The sequence below is a fragment of the Filicampus tigris genome, chromosome 14 (assembly GCF_054856515.1).
Source record: "Filicampus tigris isolate MCC_2025a chromosome 14, RoL_Ftig_1.0, whole genome shotgun sequence".
Classification (NCBI taxonomy): domain Eukaryota; kingdom Metazoa; phylum Chordata; class Actinopteri; order Syngnathiformes; family Syngnathidae; genus Filicampus; species Filicampus tigris.
In genome coordinates, this window is record NC_141230.1 from 11,073,477 (window position 1) to 11,095,262 (window position 21,786).

A 21,786-nucleotide genomic window follows, 5' to 3' on the forward strand; every position below is an offset into this window, starting at 1 on the left:
ACAAGCACTCTTAAGAAACAACATTTAATCGTTTACATTATAATGCAACAATAATGTATTTCAATGAATAAGTGTTGTTTGACTAATAATTATCTGCTGTGTTTCCAAACAAGGGGTAAAATGGACAGTGTGTTATATGGAGCACTTGATCTGGCCTACCATACAGAAAAACATTTAACCCACAAATGCTCATAAATTACAAAAAAATATATATTTTTTCCATCTTTGCATCAGATTTGTTTATAAACAAGAGAAGTCTACTCAAATTCAGCTCCAATCCAAATATGGTGGTAGGACAGGGACGGACAACTTAAATGATGGTTCTTCAGCGGTCATAGGACCACACACTTTCTAACCTGCAATGTCTACCATCTAGTGGTGAATGGTGATATTACAATTTAAAACTACACAGTCGACCCCCGCTGCTCGTGGTGGATTGGGACGAAGGCTATCTAGTGAATGACACAAATCTGCATATAATTGATGACCATTGAAAAAAACATTTTCATTTTGATTGTAAACCTCAAACCGCTGATAAACTTTTAATGCGCTAAAAAAAAAAATATATGAAAAAAAAAAAATCCAATGCAAGCAGGTTTCTTTTATAGATTAAACATATTTATAACACACACCCAAAAGGTTTTAGTTTGTTTCTTTGGGGTGAAAATTAATCCAGTTGACCTGCAGTTGCCCATCCCTGCCCTCGGAACACTTACTAAAAACTGCAAAGTCCCCTGATAAGGAAAAGGTTACCCAAGGACCTTTGATCCAGGCTGTTTACGCTCTATCCGCCTGGCAGGTGAATTAATCATTAGCAGATTTGTATAGTGGAAAACGAGCCTGAAAATACATTTCACTGCAGTTAAATTCAAAAACTGATAACCCCAAAATTTGAATCAGTGCGTTCTGTGGGTTGCAATTAACATTACGGCTGATAGAAGTGCATGTGACAGGGAAACGACTCATCGGAAGTAATAAAAAGCATAACAATAGTAAAGGCCTGGTGGACAAACAGAGTTAGTGGCTTAAAGATAAAGGCTGGATGCAGTGCAATAGTAGCAATGAACAGTCTCTGTGTGATTACCTGAGGTAATAAGTTAAAACAGTAAGCACCATTACACATTTAGAACCAACATAATGATTTCTCTAGGCACCAAACAGTCATAGCGTATATGAGCTTCGTGGCTCAAGCGGGGCTGTTGTCGTTTACACTGATAGATGGCCTAATGACCTATTACACAAGGAGTCTCCTTTCACAAGTTCTTCATGCAGACTTGGCAGCGGCTGATGCGCGACAGGAGCTGGCCCGCTTTGAGCGTCTCTGATGCCGGCTCGGCGTGGAAAGACTGATCTATGGAGGTGAGCCAGAAGCTGTGCTTGTTGGCGAAGTAGTGACACGTGCCTTTGGCGCCGTTGCACTCGATGAACGGCGACGTCCGGAAGTCTTCCAGGCAAGATCCTGGCGATGACAGCGACTGACCCCCGCCTTCGTTTCCTGCTGCCGTGTGCTGCGCGAAAGAGGTAATTGATTCTTCATTCATTTGACTGCGACATGAATTTGGGTAATATTTGTTGTATTCTGTAATTATGATGAACATTCTCAAAGTAGTGACCATACATTAATTATTTGCATGTATTTTAAATCTGGATGCATAATACCGATACAAAATATGCATGTGAGGTGCAGGTAGTATCTTTGTCCATTTGGGGTCACCATCCTCATGTTCTACACTGTAGTTTATGTGCCTTTGAATGTGTGTGGCTTTAAAAGGCCGGGCCTAACCTATTGAGTGATGTGGAAGTCAGCGAATGAGTGTTGTTGGCTCAGTATAGCAGCTGGCTTTTAAGTGGATAACCGACGTCAGTTGTGACATTTACACACTCGTTCCTCCTGGCCGAGTGAGTGTGCAGTAAAAACTGTGTGGAAAAATGGTCACTGCAAAATCTTCACAAAAAAATGGGACTGTATTCTAAAAAATATGCCTTTTGTTGTTGAAAGAAAAACACAACTCAATTTCGGTGCTAATACGTATGCCTTTTGTTGTAAGAAAATATTTTACAAAACTATTAATGTAGGGATGTCATGTTTATGTGATATGTCATAATCATATTGGAGGTTTTAATTGGCCAGAAGCTAAGATGGGAAGGAATAATTTGGTGCTGGTCTCCATTGAAGGTGTGCACTTTTTTAAATGGTACTATAATGAGCTCCAAGCTGCGGCTTGTGGACCCGCTGAACTCCAGTTTAAAGAGGAAGTCAACCTAAACATATTTTTTTCCACAATATGTTCTATGCAGGCCTTGTAGTTGAAACACGGCATTCTGATTAATATTGCGTTTGTGGAATATAAATTAAGCAGCAAGATGCACCCACTTTTAGCCATCTCAGGGGGCGGCCTTTTTGTCACTTCTGTCGACTGAACATGACATCGAAGTTGCTCAGGGCTGAGATGACGACCAATCGCGGCTCACCAGTTTCCAGAAGGTGAGCCATGATTGGTCGTTACCTGAGCAACTCTGATGTCATCGTCAGTTGACAGAAGTGACAAAATGGTCGCCCCCTGTGCTAGCTAAAAACGGGTGAATTTTTCATATTCCACAAACGCAATATTAATCAGAAGCCGTGTTTAGACTAGTGGGCCTGCATAGAACATATTCTGGAATGTATTTATGGTTTTGGTTTCATTTTTATTTGTGGAAAAGTATTTTAAAAAAATGAATATAGAAATGTAGGGTCTTTGTTAGCACATTTGTACACTTCTGTGATTGGGAATTCATGTGGTTTGTATGTTCTCTCTGTACTTGTGTCGGCTTCCTGCCAGTATTCTGGCTTCCTTCAACGTTCCATAAACATGCATGTCTGGTTCTTTGAAGAATTTTAATCAACCATGAATATGAATGGTTGACCCATTTGAGAATAAGTGGTTTAGGAAATGAATGGAAGGATTATAGAAACACATTTATCATACTGTAGATGCTGCATGTTGTGTTGTTGTACAGTGTTGTATTGCAGTGCCTTTGCTCAGCCTACATTCTGTAGAGTGCTTACTTGAGTGTCTTTATTTCTCCCCCTCATTGTAGCCATTCACATTCTGATTTTACAGTTGATAATCCGTGGCGGAGGTCTGCACTTGCAGATTTTACTCACCATGAGGAAGGAGTAGCCAATCCACAGGCTGCGCCATCCAGCGGGACACTGCGGGATAGCGATGTCCTGGCTGTGCACGGCGATGGCGACCGACGGGGCCTCGCAAACCGAGCAGCGACTGATGTAGGGTTTGATGTCGCCCTCCTCCACGGGCATCATGGGCAGGGGGGCGGTGGTGGACAGCCAGTAGGACTTGTCATTCCTGCTGGCGTAGTAGCAGATGTCTCCAGGGTTGCAGTACAGGAAGGGCATGGTGCTGAAGCGTGGAAGGCAAGAGCCAGCCAAACCTGACGAGAACAACACGAAGGTAATGCACGTTGATTTCATATTCATCAAGCAGGACGTCGCTTGAATTTCGCCAGACTGACCAAGATCCTGGTTGTGAGCCTTTTCCTGGCCTTCCAGGTACAAAAGACTGTATCCATCCCATATTTTTGACATCCCCACGGGGCACATGGGAGTCTGCTCGGACTGACTGTGCTTCACCAGCAAGTAACCCACACTGACACTGCGGCCGGGCATGCCAGGTAAGCCGGGGGCACCTGGTTTACCGGGATTACCTTTGACCAAACATAATGCAAAAATCAACAACCTGGCACAAACAGCTACCTGAAGCCTCAACAACCATCTCAACTATAGTAAATCAAGAGTACAAAGATAAACTCCCTTGTCCTCAACTATCCGTTGATCATTTACAGCTCTCAGTAGTTTCTCAGTTTATCAATGAAACAATCTTTTACAAAAGAAGAATGATAAAAATCCTATTTGCTAACTAACCAGTTCCCTGCAAAAAAAAACAGCACCTACTTTTCAATCCTTTAATCCAAGACTATTAACACTAATCCTCATCTGCCCTGATCAGATGTACCTTCCATGCCTTGCAGACCAGCGTGGCCCAGTTGACCTGCCTCTCCACGGAACCCAGGCGTTCCTGGTCTTCCACCTATTCCAGGCATGCCTTTCTGTCCGATGGGCCCAAAAAAACCTATAAAAAATTATAATTGATTTTATTAACTTGAAAATATGAATGTTTGTCAATATTACAGCATACAAATGTTTCCTTTTTTGAAAATCAGTACATCAGTGTTGCAGAATTATGTTTATATCAATGAATTTATTTAAATGTTTACATCATTTCTTCAGAAAAATCACAGCAAATGTCTATTAAAAAAAATACAGTAAATATACATTTTTGAAAACAACAGGGTGTATGATTACCCTCTTATTCATTCATTATTTCGTTCACAAAAAAAACAAAAAAAAAACTGACCAGCATCCCCAGGGGGTCCTTTTGGCCCTGGTTCGCCTTGGATGCCTCTCGGTCCCTGAATACCCTGTCGTCCCGGAAGGCCCCTCTCTCCTGGGACTATGCTGGGATCTGCAAGTGGACCCTGGTTTCCTGGCAACCCACGGAAACCTGCAGGCCAAACAGATCATTTAAGACACCACCAGGACAACAAACTGGACACTAACCAATAGGAAGTCTTAATCTCATCACTTACCTGGAGGTCCAGTATCTCCTTTAGGGCCATATGGTCCTCTCTCTCCCTTGACACCAATCTGACCAGGAGTTCCCATTGAGCCTTGTTCCCCTTTCCCACCTGCAAGAAATGCATGAAACTAGAAATGTACTGTGATGTAGACGGCCATAATGAGGGGTGTGGTGGACCTTGGATTTGTGACGCAGTAATTTTTGCAAGCGTATTGTACCTTTCTTCCCAGAAATTCCATTTGGTCCTCTATATCCGCTTGAACCTTGATCTCCTTTGAACCCTTTCCTACCCGGGACTCCGGGATGCCCAGGTGTTCCAAATATACCCTTTTCTCCAGCGGAGGCATCAATACCAGGAAACCCACTGGCTCCAGGGAAACCTGGGAAACACAATTTTAGGGTTAATAAAATCGATTACCATTCAAAACTATTATAAATAGTTCTTTGCTGCTTATACCATCAAATTTGGAATAGATATGCTTAAGCTTGTAAGGCATATTATGTCTTACTAGGTATATTGCAGCGCCATCAGAGCATTTGAGCTAACAATTGAGCTAAGTAAACAAACATGGTAATAATGATGGTTTTGGTTTTTGAAAGTATATTCTTACCTTGGAACCCTTGGGGTCCAGGAAAGCCCTTATCCCCTGAGTGTCCTGGTCTGTCTGGTTTTCCATCTGGTCCTCTTGGCCCACGGATTCCTGATGCTCCAGGGTGACCTTGGTCACCTGAACACGCCCAACATGGGGATAGTCATTAGCCCAGTGGCTCAATGAAATACACATTGGTCAGCTGAGAGCTTAGTAAGTGGCAGAGAAACTTACCAGCATCTCCTTGCAAGCCTTTTGAACCCGCAACGCCTGGCGCACCTGCCTGGTTGTTGGGGTTACCACCATCCCCCCTCTCTCCCTTGGGTCCTGGGTTGCCAGATGGTCCAGTCGTATCCAAACCTGGCAAGATTGCAACAAGAAGCAATGTTCAACTCCCACAAGTATATGCCTCAAATTTGGATACTTGGCGCATCCGTTTTGACAGTTACAGGAACACTGGCTATTCATGATTATGGAATAACATGCTGTAAAAATACCTGTGATTCCCGAGACACCCTTTTGTCCTTTCAAACCATCTAATCCATAAAGACCAATGAGACCAGGGAAGCCTGCACACATTTGCAAGTAAAGAATGAATGTAACAACTAAAATTGCTATCTGCCGAACAAAAGCAACACTGAATTGATCTGATCCTTTAACCTTTTGTTCCTGGAACGCCTGGGAAACCTGGCTGTCCCTCTTTTCCAGGTGTCCCAGCAAAACCCTTATAACCTTGGTTGCCAGGAGTTCCTTTCTGTCCATCGGAACCTATCATTTTTAAAAACAATTTACCGGTAATGGAATACAACTGCAATCTAATTCCATGTAAAACAGAATCATAAAGCCTGGAAGGTAAACCTCTTACCTGGATATCCCACATCACCTGCATCACCTGACTGTCCCCTTTTCCCTTCGATACCATCAAAACCAGGGAGTCCCCTATCTCCAGCCAGCCCAGGTATTCCTCTCGCACCTATTTGGATGATATCAAACATTCATAACAGTACAGCGATCGCCAGAAATGCTATGAAGCACTAAAGCAGAATTAGTATGAATTATTTTTTACCTGGGTCTCCTGAAGAACCAACCTCTCCCCTCAATCCAGTTGCTCCTGGCATGTCTATGCGAAGGCCGCCCTCACCTTGAATCGTATAAAAATACCAGGTAAAGATAAACTACTGTTAACAAATATTGTTTAATTGTAAGTGAATTTGAAATTATCACCTTTGATTCCCGTCTTGCCCTTGTCTCCTGTTGCACCATATGCACCGGGGCTTCCCTTGACCCCCTAGAAACAAGAACAAGACATTACAAATGGACTGTGAAAAGCAATAAATGGTGGTAGAATGGAACAAGAAACTGAAAGACAAGAGATTCCAGACTTTTGACAACATATTTCTAGTCACCTTTTCACCGCTCATCCCATCAAAGCCAGAAATTCCTTGATTCCCGGTATACCCTGGCATCCCCTTAAACCCCGGTAGTCCCTGTGCACCCGGATCTCCTTGGAAACCCTTTTCATGACTGGGCTCTCCAGGAAACCCATGACCTCCCTCATGGCCCGGAACACCAGGGAGACCCTTTGAGCCTGTGGAAATTAGTCATGTGTGAGGAAGTAAAATGACAAAGAAAATGTAACATTTCTTGGCAATTGGCAATATCTGATTAACCTCTTGGACCGACGAAACCCTGAGTTCCTAGGTCTCCACGTTCTCCCTTGATTCCTTTCATGTCGACTTTCATCTGTGCAGGGATCTCTGGCTTCTCGCCAGGTGGGCCCCTTAACCCCCGATCACCTAGCAAACAACATTTGATCAGCGGATAAGAGTGAATAAAAAAAACTCCCTAATAATGGCTAAGATCATTTAACCCCCGATCACCTAGCAAACAACATTTGATCAGCGGATAAGAGTGAATAAAAAAAACTTCCTAATAATGGCTGAGATCACAGTTTAGAAAAGATAGGTCCAGCACCTTTTTGTCCGGTTTTGCCTGACATTCCTTGAGGGCCAGTTTGTCCTGGCAATCCAGTGTCTCCTTTTACCCCACTGACTCCTTTAGCGCCTGTATTACCAGAGACCCCGCCAAAGCCTGACATGCCAGGAGACCCTTTGTATCCTTGAATTTGAGAAACATTGGTTCACAGAAATTCTCAAATCCTGGACATTTGGGTATGAATATTATAGAAATAAACATCGGTGGAACCGACCTTTCATTCCCGGAGGTCCTGGTTTTCCATCTGGCCCAGGCAGTCCTGCGTTACCTGGCAAGCCGTTCTCCCCAAGAACCCCATAGTTACCTGGTTCCCCTGGGAAACCTTTTATTCCAAATAGACCTGGAGCTCCCGGGTCTCCTTCTGTTCCCCTTTGACCAGTTAAACCTGGATAACGGGGTAAGTGAGATAAGTCAAATATGAACAAGGATGTTTCGAACATATGTACTCGTGGATAGGGTCTCACCTGGTTGTCCGACTGCACCTGGTGGTCCTGGTGGACCAGCATTGCCAAGATCGCCAGGGTAGCCATAATTGCCTGCTGGTCCAGGGCTTCCTTCCAGCCCCTGAAGGCCTGGAGGCCCAATGTCGCCTTTGGGACCAATCATACCAGGCACACCCCCCCTTCCTGGAGTGATAGACAGAATGAAACATCATATAAAAACAAAACCGGTAAGGCATTTTCCTGGCTTTTCTCTTTGTTGCCTTGTAGAAATGGGACCAACATAGAATGTCAGTGGAAAACGCCCTTCCACGCTGCCAGTCAAAGATGGTTTTCATTGTCTTATTTCTGTTTTACTGTTTTGTGTGAAAGGTTATGAGTGTGAATAGGTGGGGCTGAGGTAAACTGAGGCAAATCTTTCACCTACATTATGGAGTATCAGAGGCGATGGCAGAAACGGTATGATTACCTTTCTGTATTGATTTATTCATGGGTATTAATGCAGAAATTGTGTAATTGTGTGATCATGTTAAAATATGCCTTACCTGGAAACCCTGGTTGTCCCTGATCTCCAGCGAAACCCTTGCTTCCTTGAAACCCATACAGTCCTGGGTCACCGGGGGGTCCCTGAAATGCACCCAATACTTCCCCGTGGACACCTTTATTGCCGACTGCTCCGACCCATCCGGACAGTCCAGGCACACCTGGAGATCCAACGGACCCTTTTCTGCCCGGCACGCCCAAGTCACCGCGGGGGCCAGGAAAACCTATCAGAAGGGGTTAATCGGGTTAATTCAACAATATGATAACGTTAGGTTTCATAATGGCTTGCATAGATGTCATAGTTACCTGGTGGTCCAGTTTGGCCACCTGGGCCATAGTCTCCTCTTTCTCCTCTATCTCCCTTTCGTCCAAAAAGACCTGGCAGACCCTTATCACCTGGAAGACCTTATCGTTGATGAGAGAAAATAATAGTGAGACCAGCTATCTATTTGCCAAAAAAGAAAGATCACTCTGTTGCTTCTGATCTTTGCCTGTGAGACCGGGTAATCCTCTGGGTCCAGGAGAACCAGGCAGTCCAGGAGGTCCTGGGAAAGTCCCACAAGGACCTAAAATGAAAGTAACAAACAACACATTTAATCATGATTATATCATGGTTATATACCGAACTAGCTGTACAAGAAAAGTATGGTGACTTTGTCTGGTGCCCAGCGTGGATTGTGTTCATATATGCAATAGCATTATCTTTACTTGATCAACTTACACAGTTGTACTTTTATCGTCAAATTGAAAGCAATTCACTTCTGGCAAAATTCATGCAAACAACGGTGAAGCACAAAGAGATTTAAAAACATCATTATGCCCGCTACCTGTTACATCCCATTGTTCTCCATCTCCTGCTGGACTACAGCCGCCTTTCAGTCGCGAGAGAGACAGAATGAGAAAGGCATTCGGTACAAGAGTTATTCAAAAGCATAAGCATTATTTTGCAAACAAGCTCGATCTGAGCTGGTTTGATAGCTGCAGGCCCTGCAACAAAGGTGTCAACTGGAGGCACAGAAGGAAAAGTAACAGTACAACAGTAAAATATACTCATCATGCGTCCTTGTTTTAATTCTCAAGCCATGAATATTCTTTTCAAATTCAATGCTTTGCAAAAAACAATGAAAAGAGATGAAAAAAAAGTGTTAAGACTTAGTAAAAAGAAAATTAGATGAAGCATCAAATGAAACAGTGGAGCGTATGTGTCATTGAATCAATCAGATTCCTCTTACCTGGGCTACCAGGTGTTCCTGCAACTCCAGGATAACCATCAAGACCAGCATCACCGGCTAAACCAGGCTGGCCTTTGATACCCTCTAACTCTGGACCTGGTTCTCCTCTAAGTCCAGGTGCACCAGCTCGACCTGGTACACCAGAAGAACCTTTTTCTCCTCTCTCTCCTTTGGAATCGTCTCCCTGTTTGCATGAACAAAACCTGGTATCTAACCATCCTAAGGAGACGATTGATGTTTACTTTGGGAATGAATGAATAGTGGACTCACTGGAAGACCACGACTGCCAGGAAACCCAGGCAGACCCACTTGGCCCGCCAATCCTTGCTTTCCCAGTTCACCATCTTGCCCCGCAATCCCAGGGTCTCCACGGTAGCCTGCGGACATTATATTGCATCCACATAAAGGAATATTGACACCATACAGGCACAGTGTCGAAATACATTTAATTATGTGGATGTGATTGCTCATTAATCATGTCTTAAAGCAATTGAGAATAAATTACTACTTGACTAAAACTATTAGCGACACTGTTGATTTACTGTCATCTAGTTTGCTGTTTAAAGAAGGACCTGAATCTGTTATGGGAAATTGAGCTACATGCATGAAGATCTCACTTATAGTCCAGGATTATTCTGTTAAATATAACACTGGCATTGAAACAGGAGGTCAGAAGATTCAGTCATCATTCTCATATGTTGTCTCACCATTTGGGGCTTCATTCTTCAAATATTCCGACCTCATTCCTTTATTTTATAACCTATTCACTATTACTTTCAATGTGGCTCTATCGCTCCTTTGAATGATTATGTAAGGTGGTGGGCATCGCAACTGTACTGCATTATTGTACCTGAGCAACGTGTCATCTCTTCTAAACATGCTTGGATTAGGAAAGTGTGCCATGCTTGAACCCGGTATGGCCTTACAATCAAATAAGTAAAGCACACCTTTTTGTGTCGCCACAGCTGTGTCTCCTTTTCTTCCTCTTGCGCCTGGCTCACCAATGAGCCCCGGATTTCCCTGCAAGAAGACATTATCATGGGAAGTGAGCAGGAACTTCGACAATGTCTTATTTCTCTTACTGAGAATCCATCCACTCCTGCGGGACCCGGGTCTCCAGTGTCACCTTCCCGTCCAAACTCTCCAGTCATCCCGGGGTCTCCGGCATCACCAAGGGCCCCGGGTGGCCCTGGTGGAGAGTTGTTAACGGTGCATTCACATTGTCCGTGATCTCCTGAAAAAATGCAAAAACAACAAATTCAGCTTAACATAAAAAACCCTTCAAAAACAACACCTTTAACAAAAACAGTACCTTTGACTCCCTTGAAACCTGCATTTCCAGGCCTTCCTCTACCACCAGGAGACCCCTTGAAGAAATCTCCCCCTTGATATGTCAGGCAGAAACATTGGACATTTAATCTTTAATTACTGTATCAACACATGGTGGCGACCAATGATGCTGTTCCTTTACTCACATGATCCTTTGGGGCCCGGAGGACCTCTAGAACCCGGGCGACCAGGGCTGCCTGCTGGTCCTGCACTGACAGCAGGACTTCCTTGTTCTCCCTGTTGGCCCTTCTCTCCTGGCTCCCCCTTTCTTCCGAATGGACCGGCATAATCAAACACTGGCCGACCAAGGAAAAGGTTCCGTTTGACTTTTGATCATGGGGTAGCGCATTTCCTCATATAGTGGTTTATTTACGCAACTGTAGAGAGTACCTTGGTCTCTTCTTGGAAGTGGACCACAGATTATTTGTATGTTCTGGGATTTTCTACATAGCATACAACAATACTTCAAACTTGAGCTGTACAGATATGACGTCTACTGTATGATGGTATCACTCGTCTGTTAACGCCGTTTTTTTAAATTGTTTTTCAGATTAAATGAGAAATGTATTTGTGACACAGTATTGATTTTTAGAACTGGACACAAACACGCAGCTTCAGTTGTGATTTATTTGAGCACTATTTGAGGAAGTGGCACATTTCCATACCAACTTTGTTGCTTATTTGATAATCAGTATCGTGATCTTTACGTTTTTAACCAGTAACACTAACACAAACCTTGTTGCTGTGTGTACGATGCAGTCCGTCCTGGTGGCCCAGGAATGCCTTGATCTCCTATCGGTCCCCTCCCACCTTGGGGACCTTGCTCACCCGGTGGACCAAGTGCACCAGCTTGTAAAGTTAATAAAACAAATCCAGCTATCAATATTTGTATCTGGGTTTTTTTTTTTAATAAATGTGTAGTCATTACATTGGTTGTTGTAACTGAATTAAAGATGTTCAAACAATCATGGTGACTTTTGAATTTGTTGTTAGTCAATTGTCATACCTGATGAAGACCAGGGCCATAATCCAGATGAAATCAATTCCCCCGCTTCACCACTTACTCCCTAAAATACAAAATTAGTACAATTTATGTATTCTCCACAAATAGGTATCTGATTTGGTGCATTTTAAGAATAGGCATAATATTAAGCACATAATTTGATCATTAAAAAGTGTGTTAATTGTGTGGGGAATTGATGTGCAGTGTATTACTTGGCTGCCACCAACAGATGTGTTGTTGATTACCAGTTAACTCTACTAGTTTGCTGCCTGAAAAATATCTTTCCTCTGTATTTTTTGCCCATTTTCTAAAATGAACAATTACAGTCACACTTTCCCGTTCGTACAACTAATCAATTCTTAATCTTCCCCAGTTATGATCAAGAAAATACATTTTGTTATTTGCCAGCTCTAGCATGTCTCCAAAGGATGCTACCTCATTAGCACATAGCATCAATTTTTGTTTTTTGCATTTTACACACAAACCTCTCAAAGATAAAGCTAATTTTGAATTATGTCACTTAGTTTATTGTTGAATTTTGTTGAATGAAAATATTCACCTTTGGACCCGCTCTGCCTATTGGTCCTTGTTCCCCCGCATCTCCCTGAAAGGTAGACTCGTTAATAACACTGCAATAGATTACCTCATCAAAGATCACATTGTTGATGTGTGATACAATCTTACCCTTGGTCCGGGCCTCCCAGGTGCACCAGGTAGACCCTAGAAATGCATCCAAGGCACATTATGAAGATAAAATGCATCTCAGGCTTCAAAAAGGTCTGACTGGAATAAGCAGAAATGTGCTCACTCGTGATCCCGGGAATCCCGTGATTCCAGTTTCTCCTTTGTTATCAGCCTGTAATTCAGCAACAATAACAATGCCGTTATGTAATAAAATTAGAGGAATAAGGAACTAGATGCATTAACGAGTGCCTACCAGGTCTCCTGCTTCTCCTTTAACACCCTTAGGTCCAGGAGGGCCCTAAAACGATGTGTATATTTTCACAATTTAGAATCAAGGCACATTTCTTTCAGGCAGAGGAATGAGATTGGAGCAGATGTACACACCAAGGGTCCGAAAGGGGGCTGACTGTGGGGATGAGTGGAGTTTCCTGGGGGACCCGGGGGTCCAATCTCCCCCTGTGGTGCAAGAAAGAAAATTGATCTCCCAATTTTAATCAACTGCAGTGAGAATCAGACATCTTATTTGAAGTACTGTAGGCATCTACAGTATTTGAGAAGTTGCCTATGCCTTATTTCCTCAAATAGTGTCCAGAACTGTTTGTTAAATCAACTTCAGAGCGCACCAAACATTTTATTTGAAATAAGGTGTTCATTTGAGAGGAGGCCTATACTCTATCAATACAAATTGCATCTTTGGTTTCTTATTTACTCAGTTGATCAGAATACCAGACACCTTATTTAAAGTTGGTGCGTGTATGAGAGGACAGCTATACTGTATTTATACTCAGACACTCAGGGTAGAGGTGAAAGTTATTATGTCTCCGCCTGTTATGTTTTACTGAGTAGAGAAAAAGGTGTGTTCATTGTCACTCAGCATTTGACTTAAAGCAGAAGTCAACCCAAACATTTTTTTTCAAGAATATGTTCTCAGCAGGCCCACTAGTTGAAACACGGCATTCTGATTAATTTTGCGCTTGTGGAATATAAGTTAAGCAGCAAAATGTACTCGTTTTTAGCCATTCACGGCTGACCTGTTTTCTGAATCTGAGCCGTGATTGGTCGTTGAGAGCAGTTGTGATGTCATTTTCAGTCAGAAGAAGACAAAATGGTCGCCCCCACAGATGTCTAAAAACGAGTAGATTAACACTTATTCCACAAACGCAATATTTATCAGAATGCCCTGTTTCAACTAGTGGGCTTGCATAGAACATGTTTTTGAAAAAAAAAAAAAAAGTTTGAGTTGACTTTCGCTTTAAGGCTACTATTAGAGCGGAGGGCACTATTTGAGGATATTACAGGACATGTGACATATTCTACCAATGTTGTTGTCACAAGCGGTCACTAACCTGATCGCCCTTCATCCCCTTGAGTACGTTTGTTACAGCCTGTGCAGAAAACACAACAAATAGCGCAAATTAATTAAATTGAGTGACAAAAGGTCATCCACATGCAAATTTATCAACTGAGTCAGAGTTACCTTTGGTCCCCGAGGACCTGGTGGCCCTGGTGGACCCTAGAAGAGGACATTAACAGCAACATTTTAGCACTTACATGTATGAAGTCTTAATATTCACACAAGATGAAATACACAAAAGTGCATGCATGTTAGAATTATTATTCCAATTATTTTTAAATTATTATTATTACCTTTGGTCCTGGGATCCCTGGGTTTCCCTGCCACCCTCGGTTACCAGGGGGTCCCTGTCAAATGTCACATAAACAGTCAATAGGCAAGTCTAACGAACGTTTCACTACAATGTAGGCAGACCAAGGTAAACCCCGGCCCGCGCGCCACATCCGGACCAACCACAGTGTCTGACTAGCCCTCACAGCCTTTATGGATTCAAAATAAAACCTAAAATATGCGGTGTTCTTATTTTTGAAAGCGGTGCTTTTGTTTTGATGTGCGCGCATGTGTACGGTACAAGCGAGGCAGCGAGCAGGTGCTGTAAATTATGTCTGCAGTGTTGTCAGCTTTGCGACAAATGTGCTATATTTAGTGACTTTTCCGTCTTCTCTAGTGACTATATTTCAAATTTCTATCTATCTATCTATCTATCTATCTATCAAGTGGTGGGTATATCAAATTTGTGGAATCGATATGTCGATACTCTCACATGTATCAGTTAGGTTTTGACTACACTCATAAAGTCATTGGTTAAATCAGTTAAAACTAAATCAGCCCGCTTTGGGTCCAATCTCTGTGATTTTTAAGAAACCACTGCACCTAAGAAAAAACAACCAAAAACAACAGAAGGCGTGACCAACGAGGTGTTAATCATTTGACAGGGACACGCGTGGTGGGCACACCCCTGCAGCCTCGCGCTGACAGGGTAGCTTGGGCTTCGGTAACTTTGCCGAAACTGTGCTGGAAAACCCACCTGTGGAAAATGTTTAAAATGCTCACTCTTGTTTGCAAATAACTGGGAATAAGATTAGCTAACAGAAGCAGAGTGAAAGGCTCTCAGGCAGATGAGGATTCCGAAGCGCCATGAATTAGTAACATTAACGCTCAGCAGCGTTGAATAAGTTTATCAGCCATTTGATTTTTATTTGATAGTGCATTCTAAACATTAAACTCAAAACCAGTCAAATTCAGTGTTATAGTAGAACTTCATTACGAATAAGTCATGTTACCAACGTAGCAGTCGTGGCTAACTTCGACCTTTTAGTTTATGTGAGTGGAGTGTGTGGTTTTGGTCAGAGACTCGAGGGCTGGGGGCCTTCAGATCTTGTTTGTTATTTTAAAACTGAAAACTCTCCTGTTTAAAAATGAAGCTAAATTAAATGAAATATCATCATGCATAAATACACATCCAACAATTAGGTCTTACAAATAGTCCATTGGCTCCTGGTGTGCCCGCGTCTCCCTGTGGAGAGATGATCAAAACATTCATATGATCTGACTGCAGCAAAATGCGGTTCAAATGTCAACATCACACAAATATTTCATGTGATTTCCTCTTCACCCTGAATCTCTGCATGTATACGGTCACATCCAAGGTGTCGCCCTTCTCGCCCTTCCTGCCCACTTGTCCCTGGCAGGAAACATAAAATCAGGCACTGCAAGTACAACTTGCAAGTTACTATCAAAACCTAATTGGAGGTACGCTTACAGGAAAACCAGGTTCTCCTTTACGTCCGATTTGACCCGGGATGCCGGATTCCCCTGCTGTCCCATTACAGCCGTCCGCCCCGGCCTTTCCTCTGGGTCCCGCTTGTCCTGGGTGGCCCTAAAGAAAGGAATGACCATTTCAATGTGTATATACAGTATTTGAAAATGTGTCCACAAAAGTAGTTGCTTACTGGAATTCCATCATTTCCAGAGAAGCCAGGTACACCTGTCATTCCCTGCGGACAAATAATTTAGCATGAAATGGAGCATGTATGGAACCCCCCCCAAACATCGACAATTTACCATATTTCCTTTGGGTCCAATATTGCCATTGCGTCCGGTGTCACCTTGGTGCCCCTTTGGCCCTTGGATGCCTGGATCTCCTGGTCTCCCAGGGGGCCCCGTGATGCCTTGGGGACCAACAGGCCCGTGTTGACCCTGACGTTGAAGGAAAGAAAAAAACCCAAATATGAATCAGTTTTTTTTTGTACGTGTGTGGGAGCAATAAGCTTGAGTACAAAGAATATGGTAGTACATTTTTAAAAAATTGATAATTAGTTAAAATGCATTTATTTATTTAATTTCCATTTATTTTTACGTTATATAAACTCAGTAGCTATTTTTCATTCAGCCATCTGTTTCTTAATTGTTCATATTATTTTAATGTAAAGTGCTTTGTTACAGCTGTAGCTATATGCGCTATATAAATAAATTTGCAATCGTATTGTATATTTTGGGTTATGTGGGTATATGTATTTTACTGGTATTTTAAAGAAAAGCAAAATTGATCTAAATTTACTTTCATTTAGCTAAAAATAATTAAAAAAAATATTTTTTTTAATTACAGACTCGTATTAAAAACTCTTTCAGCCCATGTTATTACATGTGCTATTATTTCATTTTTAATTTCATAATTAATTAAATTTTAATTCATTAATTAATTACTTTTGAATTTAATTCTATTCATCCATACAATTCTCTTACATCTATTTTATTTCAAATTAAATGAAGTCATAATTTATTTTTATTAATGATACAACTATCCCTCTTACCCATCTTTTAAAAAATGACCTCATGTGCACCGTTTTTTCTCGCAGAGTAAGCTCTTCTGGCATTTGAAGCTCTTTACATACATCTCCTGGTCAAACCATGGTACTACAGCAGCCGTCTGCCTCTCATAGAAGAGTTGCATGTCGACCAAAAATAGCCACTAGACGTTTAAAAAGGTAAGTAGTACAAAGATGGAAAAAAAAAAAAAAAAAAAAAAAAAAATCAACATTCTTGTTTACATTCCTCTCTTTGTTGTTTTTCCTGTCTCTGGTGGGAGTGACAGTGGTGGTCTGAGACGTTGGGTTGAAGAGTTGGACTCAGGAGAATCTATGACTTTGCAAATGATTGCGAAGCTTGTGGTCAGTGATATCATGGGAAACGGCGTTGTTTGTTTGGTCTGACAGCCCAAAAGGTCAGCCAGCGATGACCGCTGAGGTCGAGGGGTCTGAACGTGTTCTTGTGAGAAACCAACAAAAACACCCACGGACAAATAGTTCAGAGGCTTGGTGACAGCAGGGCATGTGTAACAAAATGTCACCCTCTTCACTTCATCTGTTGTTTAAGCCTCGTGTACATCAGTGGTGGGAAGTAATGAAATACAAATACTCATGTGTATAGGCAGATTTTTTTTCGGGAATCAGTAAAATACCTTTAAAACAAAGAGTGAAAACATTTAGTGTGCAGTTTTTTTTTTCAAACTGTTGTGCAAGGTTATATTGGACGTCTACACACGCCTGTTCAAATGCCATTTTATGATACAAAAATAAGCACGAGATTAAAAAAAAAAAGAAAAAAGAAAAAAAAACACCATTATTGTGACCTTCAACCTGTACAACTCAATTGATTTATTTTTCTTTTCAAGGGGGTCAGTCAAAATAACCTGACAGTGTTGCACAAGTGGGCACACCTGCTTAACATGTGGACCGTGTTCAGAATGAATGAATCACATTCACACTAATGTTAAATGGGAGTCAGGAATTTGATTAAGCTCAACAAAAGTTCAGAAGTTCTATTAATCTTTTTGTGATTATTTTCTTATCTCGCAGAAGCCTGAATGTTTTGTGCTAACACTGACTGCTATTTTAAATTGTTTATAATTCTTCCAACTTAACAAATGGCCCCAGTTCCAATTGAAGAAACAGCCACAAGCATGGTTCTGCCTCAACAAATGCTTTGGTGGTTAAGCTGTTCTTTTGGCAATGTGTAGTGTTGTATTTGCACCAAACATATCTTTTGGAATAATTGCAAAAAAGTTCAACCTTGGTTTCATTGGAACATAACAATATCGCTCAAACACATGGGGAAATGTATCATTCTGAACGCAACCGCACCCTACTTATAAGAAGTTGTGCATATTATCTCAGTTGTTCATTTTTACTCTCACTCTTGAAAACATTTTACCCCCGAATTGGATTATACAACCTGTATAACTCACATTAATAGTGGAAACAGTTTTGAAGTGATTTATCTTGGTCTCATTTTATATTTCATAAAAACCTGACATTTGAACAGGGGTGTGAATTCTTTTTGTATCCACTGTAACAAAACAGAAGTGTATACATTTGCAGGTAAATTCACATTTTACTTTAAAAAGACAATGAGTAGAATTTAGTGCCATTTAGTGGTCAACTAATAGAATGCAACGACCTAAGATGGAAGCGCATGCATTTTGAAGCAGACGGACTACGGTGCCTCCGAAAGACCACAATCGCAAGCCTACCAATAGTTTCTTCCGCAAAGGTGCAAGACAAATGTCATCACAAACGACTTCTAGTATTCGCTGAAGTCATGACGTAACTGTATTTACATATGCAGTAGTCATGATGGTTCGCACCTACATTCTCAGTCTCCTTCGAGTATCTGTAGGACAAGGATGGCAGCGAAACATGGCAGCCTCCTGTAGGGGAGGCGCACCCTATGTAATATAATTAGATATTATTTCACCTACAATTATATAAAAATAATTACGTTGATGTGAGCATATATTTTTTTTGCATATTGTTGAAATGAATAGCGAATTTTGAAAATGAATGATCATTGAAAAATCAAAACATTGTACACATTGTCACTTTAAGTATGTTTGAGAGTTTTTAATTTTTTTTTTTTTTTTTTAACTTTTGCTCAAGCAACAGTTTTACGAACGCTTTTACCGGGAGTCTTATTATTATTATTATTATTAATTATTTTTTTCCCCCACAAGTATCTCTGTAATTGTACTTTAGAACAGAGTGTTCAAAATTGTGTCACCTCAGATGAACATGTCTGAGTATAAAAAAAATAAACGTTAGTAAAGAAAAAAGCAGATTTTAAGATTCACTTTAAATATTCTAATCTAGATTTAAATGATTTACAAAATGAATTAACTTGAAAAAAAAGTTTGAACTCTGATTTCATTCTAAAGAATTGATTAAATCCTCAGATGACTGGATTCTATTGTACATGTGTGTGCGTGTTTGTTTGTGTGCGTCAACTTAGAGACAGTTGTGTCTATGACACCCATTTAGGATGTGTGTGTTTTGTCTCGCGTCAATCTGGACACCGCAGCTGTTCAGACAAGACCACCACCATTCTGGTCAAACAAATTAAACCAAACGCCACCTTATGGGGGCGCTATAACAACACGGATTCCAGGTCGTGCACAGACGTGCGCCTCTACATTTAAAGTAGAAACCTGTGTATGTGCTTAGCTTCCAGCCACAAAATTCATCCATCCAATATCCATACCACTGTTCCTCATCAGGGACAACTTAGAGTCTTCAATTAATTTAACGTGCATGTTTTTGGCGTATGGAGGGAAGATTCTCCACACAAGCCTAAGGAGAACATGCATGATATAACCATAAAATAACCAAGAAATGAGTATTCTAATATGCTTTTACCTTCTGTTAAGTGGATAAAATGTTAGCGTAGATGTGCTAAACTTCTCTACGGCAGAATTGGACAAATTAGAGGCAAGATTAGGATCAGACAGTTACAGTATGATGACGGTCAATGTGTAAAGAAACAGATGTGCTCCCTATTGTTTTAGTGGAAAAGCCCCTTCACAGGATGATAAATGACGCACCACCACACTCGCAGGCATTCGTAGATTAAATCAAAACCCTTAACCAGCTAAGATTTAGTGAGATAACTAATTTGATGGAGAGTTTTGGCTCAGTCAAAGTAATACACTTGCTCCTATTTACAGTGCGCGGGAGGCATGAGGTAAGTTGGATTGTTGTAATTCTATTATGTTTGGAAAAATGAAACAAATGAATAACTGTTTGCCAATAAGCACGATGAGGAAGTGATTCGCACTTCTCCTCCACAGTTCTGAGGTTGGGGTTTGAATCTTGGCCTTCCTCTGTGGTTGTAGGTGTGAATGCCAGTGCGAATAGTTGTTTGCCTATGTCTGCCCTGTGATTGGTTGGCGACTGGTCTAGAGTGTAATACCTTACTGCCCCAAATTTGAATGTAAAATATCTAAAACAAGTTTATTATGATAATAAAATTACAATAATACTACTAATAATTAATTACAGTAATTCTAGTGTATTCTTTTATTATTTAGAATTAGTTTAATTATAAATGATGAACCAATTGTCTAGTAAAAATAAATGAAAAATAATAAATACATTTTAATTAACAAATTATAGCGGGAAATGGCTGAATTAAGGCAACAAATGTGACAGGTTTCTGGATTATTTCATTTTTTATCTTAGATGAGATTTGTATTTTTCTTTTATTCTTCTTAAATGCTGCTTTTGCATGTGTTTTTTCTTCCTTTTTGGTAGTTTCTATGTTAACAACACAAGTATATACAGTAGGTGTGAATATTGCTGCTGTGACCGTTTAGTTATGAATAATATCCATATCTCCATCCATCTATGTATCAACATTTCGAATCATAATATGCTGCATTCAAGAAAACTCGTAATTGGTATTCGAAATTCCCCACATTTTGTACTTGAATTTACAATGGCGGCGCCCATCATTAATGCAAAATGTCAAATCAAGCATTGATGACAACCAGAAAGGCGCAGATGGAGATTGCCATTGACCTTGGTGGAGGTATGCACGTTGCATCGCCTTTACTGTTGAACACTGGACATTCTTTGGCATCGCTCTGCCGTCACTTCGTTTCCTTCATTCTTCGTCCTCGGCTCGCCATTGTTATCTGCTCGCACCGCTTCCACCCAGCATTTCCTGCCTTCCTCTCCCCAAACTCTCCTTCTAAATCGCCGTCAAAGTACTTCCCCTCGTTCGGACGCCAAGGGGACAATCTCTTGACAAGGCGAACGGATAACAAATAGAAGACATCCTGCTGTTGTCTGCGCTCCGTAACACTGAACCGAAACAAGTTCATGGCAGGTGAGCGTAACTTCAAAATTTGAATATTCCTAATGTCGTACAAATTGGAAATCGATCAAAACGTTTGGGAAAAATCCACATTAAAGTGGCACAAAATCTTCCATGCATGAATTGGAGCACTTTTCCATTTTTTCGATCAAAGTCAGCGGAAACCTGTTCAATATTTCCAACTGCAGGTATCGAGTCTCAAGTCATCTGCCACAGTAAAAATGACAAGGAGAGGAGTTTGCAATGGCAATCTAACTACCAAATGAACGCAAAGTTAGCCTAGCTTCTCCTATTTCCTCATTTATTTTTACTCTGTTGGCAGTCTGGATGCTCTCTGTTACCATTCTGCCTATTACATGTCAGTAGTAGTATTACAACATTCAACATACAACATCGTCCCCTTTGGCCTTGCATAACAGAACAAAACATTAAGAAAACACAATATTATTAGATAATTAAACCATAAATAACGGACCTCATTAAGCAACAAACAAAAACAAAAAACTGAGCAATAAAAAACGATTTTCCCAGGCTGGTCTGGTAACTTGCGTCTGCTTTTTATTCAATCACTTCTCACCTCATTTGGAGAGCATAAAATGCCACACACACACACAGTCGCACACACATCGCCAGACACAGACACACCAGCTGACCGGTCACAGCGATGCTGAGGTGTGCAGTGATGGGACGCTGATACTGAAAATGTCCTTCGGAATGTCCGAAAAAGATAAGACGTCAGTTATTGTTCCTTCAGAGATGGACATCCTGCAGCTGGAATCATGACAAGGTGACAAGGTTTCTTTTCGGAATAATGTCCTTCAGTTGAA

General features: G+C 41.2%; 1 protein-coding gene across 1 annotated transcript in view; it reads right to left on the reverse strand.

The window, feature by feature from the left end:
• Positions 1-8: 8 nt before the first annotated feature.
• The window catches only part of col4a2 (collagen, type IV, alpha 2), a 54,815-nt gene continuing 33,037 nt past the window's right edge, over positions 9-21,786 (reverse strand). The window contains exons 5-48 of the mRNA XM_086052458.1: positions 15,875-16,009; positions 15,763-15,807; positions 15,573-15,689; positions 15,426-15,494; positions 15,291-15,326; positions 14,104-14,157; positions 13,934-13,969; positions 13,803-13,841; positions 12,841-12,912; positions 12,710-12,754; positions 12,581-12,628; positions 12,457-12,492; positions 12,332-12,376; positions 11,776-11,836; positions 11,505-11,618; positions 10,916-11,065; positions 10,753-10,824; positions 10,523-10,674; positions 10,388-10,460; positions 9,711-9,817; positions 9,441-9,624; positions 9,036-9,080; positions 8,700-8,774; positions 8,515-8,613; positions 8,211-8,432; positions 7,690-7,851; positions 7,440-7,610; positions 7,205-7,348; positions 6,901-7,026; positions 6,637-6,818; positions 6,455-6,518; positions 6,297-6,371; positions 6,096-6,203; positions 5,891-5,998; positions 5,728-5,799; positions 5,465-5,590; positions 5,252-5,368; positions 4,859-5,020; positions 4,651-4,749; positions 4,419-4,565; positions 4,017-4,133; positions 3,517-3,708; positions 3,149-3,435; positions 9-1,508 (exon numbers count right to left, since the gene is read on the reverse strand). Coding sequence (XP_085908584.1) covers positions 1,254-1,508; positions 3,149-3,435; positions 3,517-3,708; positions 4,017-4,133; positions 4,419-4,565; positions 4,651-4,749; positions 4,859-5,020; positions 5,252-5,368; positions 5,465-5,590; positions 5,728-5,799; positions 5,891-5,998; positions 6,096-6,203; positions 6,297-6,371; positions 6,455-6,518; positions 6,637-6,818; positions 6,901-7,026; positions 7,205-7,348; positions 7,440-7,610; positions 7,690-7,851; positions 8,211-8,432; positions 8,515-8,613; positions 8,700-8,774; positions 9,036-9,080; positions 9,441-9,624; positions 9,711-9,817; positions 10,388-10,460; positions 10,523-10,674; positions 10,753-10,824; positions 10,916-11,065; positions 11,505-11,618; positions 11,776-11,836; positions 12,332-12,376; positions 12,457-12,492; positions 12,581-12,628; positions 12,710-12,754; positions 12,841-12,912; positions 13,803-13,841; positions 13,934-13,969; positions 14,104-14,157; positions 15,291-15,326; positions 15,426-15,494; positions 15,573-15,689; positions 15,763-15,807; positions 15,875-16,009 — 4,845 coding nt within the window. The 3' untranslated portion in view covers positions 9-1,253. The remainder of the gene's footprint in view (positions 1,509-3,148; positions 3,436-3,516; positions 3,709-4,016; positions 4,134-4,418; positions 4,566-4,650; positions 4,750-4,858; positions 5,021-5,251; positions 5,369-5,464; positions 5,591-5,727; positions 5,800-5,890; positions 5,999-6,095; positions 6,204-6,296; positions 6,372-6,454; positions 6,519-6,636; positions 6,819-6,900; positions 7,027-7,204; positions 7,349-7,439; positions 7,611-7,689; positions 7,852-8,210; positions 8,433-8,514; positions 8,614-8,699; positions 8,775-9,035; positions 9,081-9,440; positions 9,625-9,710; positions 9,818-10,387; positions 10,461-10,522; positions 10,675-10,752; positions 10,825-10,915; positions 11,066-11,504; positions 11,619-11,775; positions 11,837-12,331; positions 12,377-12,456; positions 12,493-12,580; positions 12,629-12,709; positions 12,755-12,840; positions 12,913-13,802; positions 13,842-13,933; positions 13,970-14,103; positions 14,158-15,290; positions 15,327-15,425; positions 15,495-15,572; positions 15,690-15,762; positions 15,808-15,874; positions 16,010-21,786) is intronic.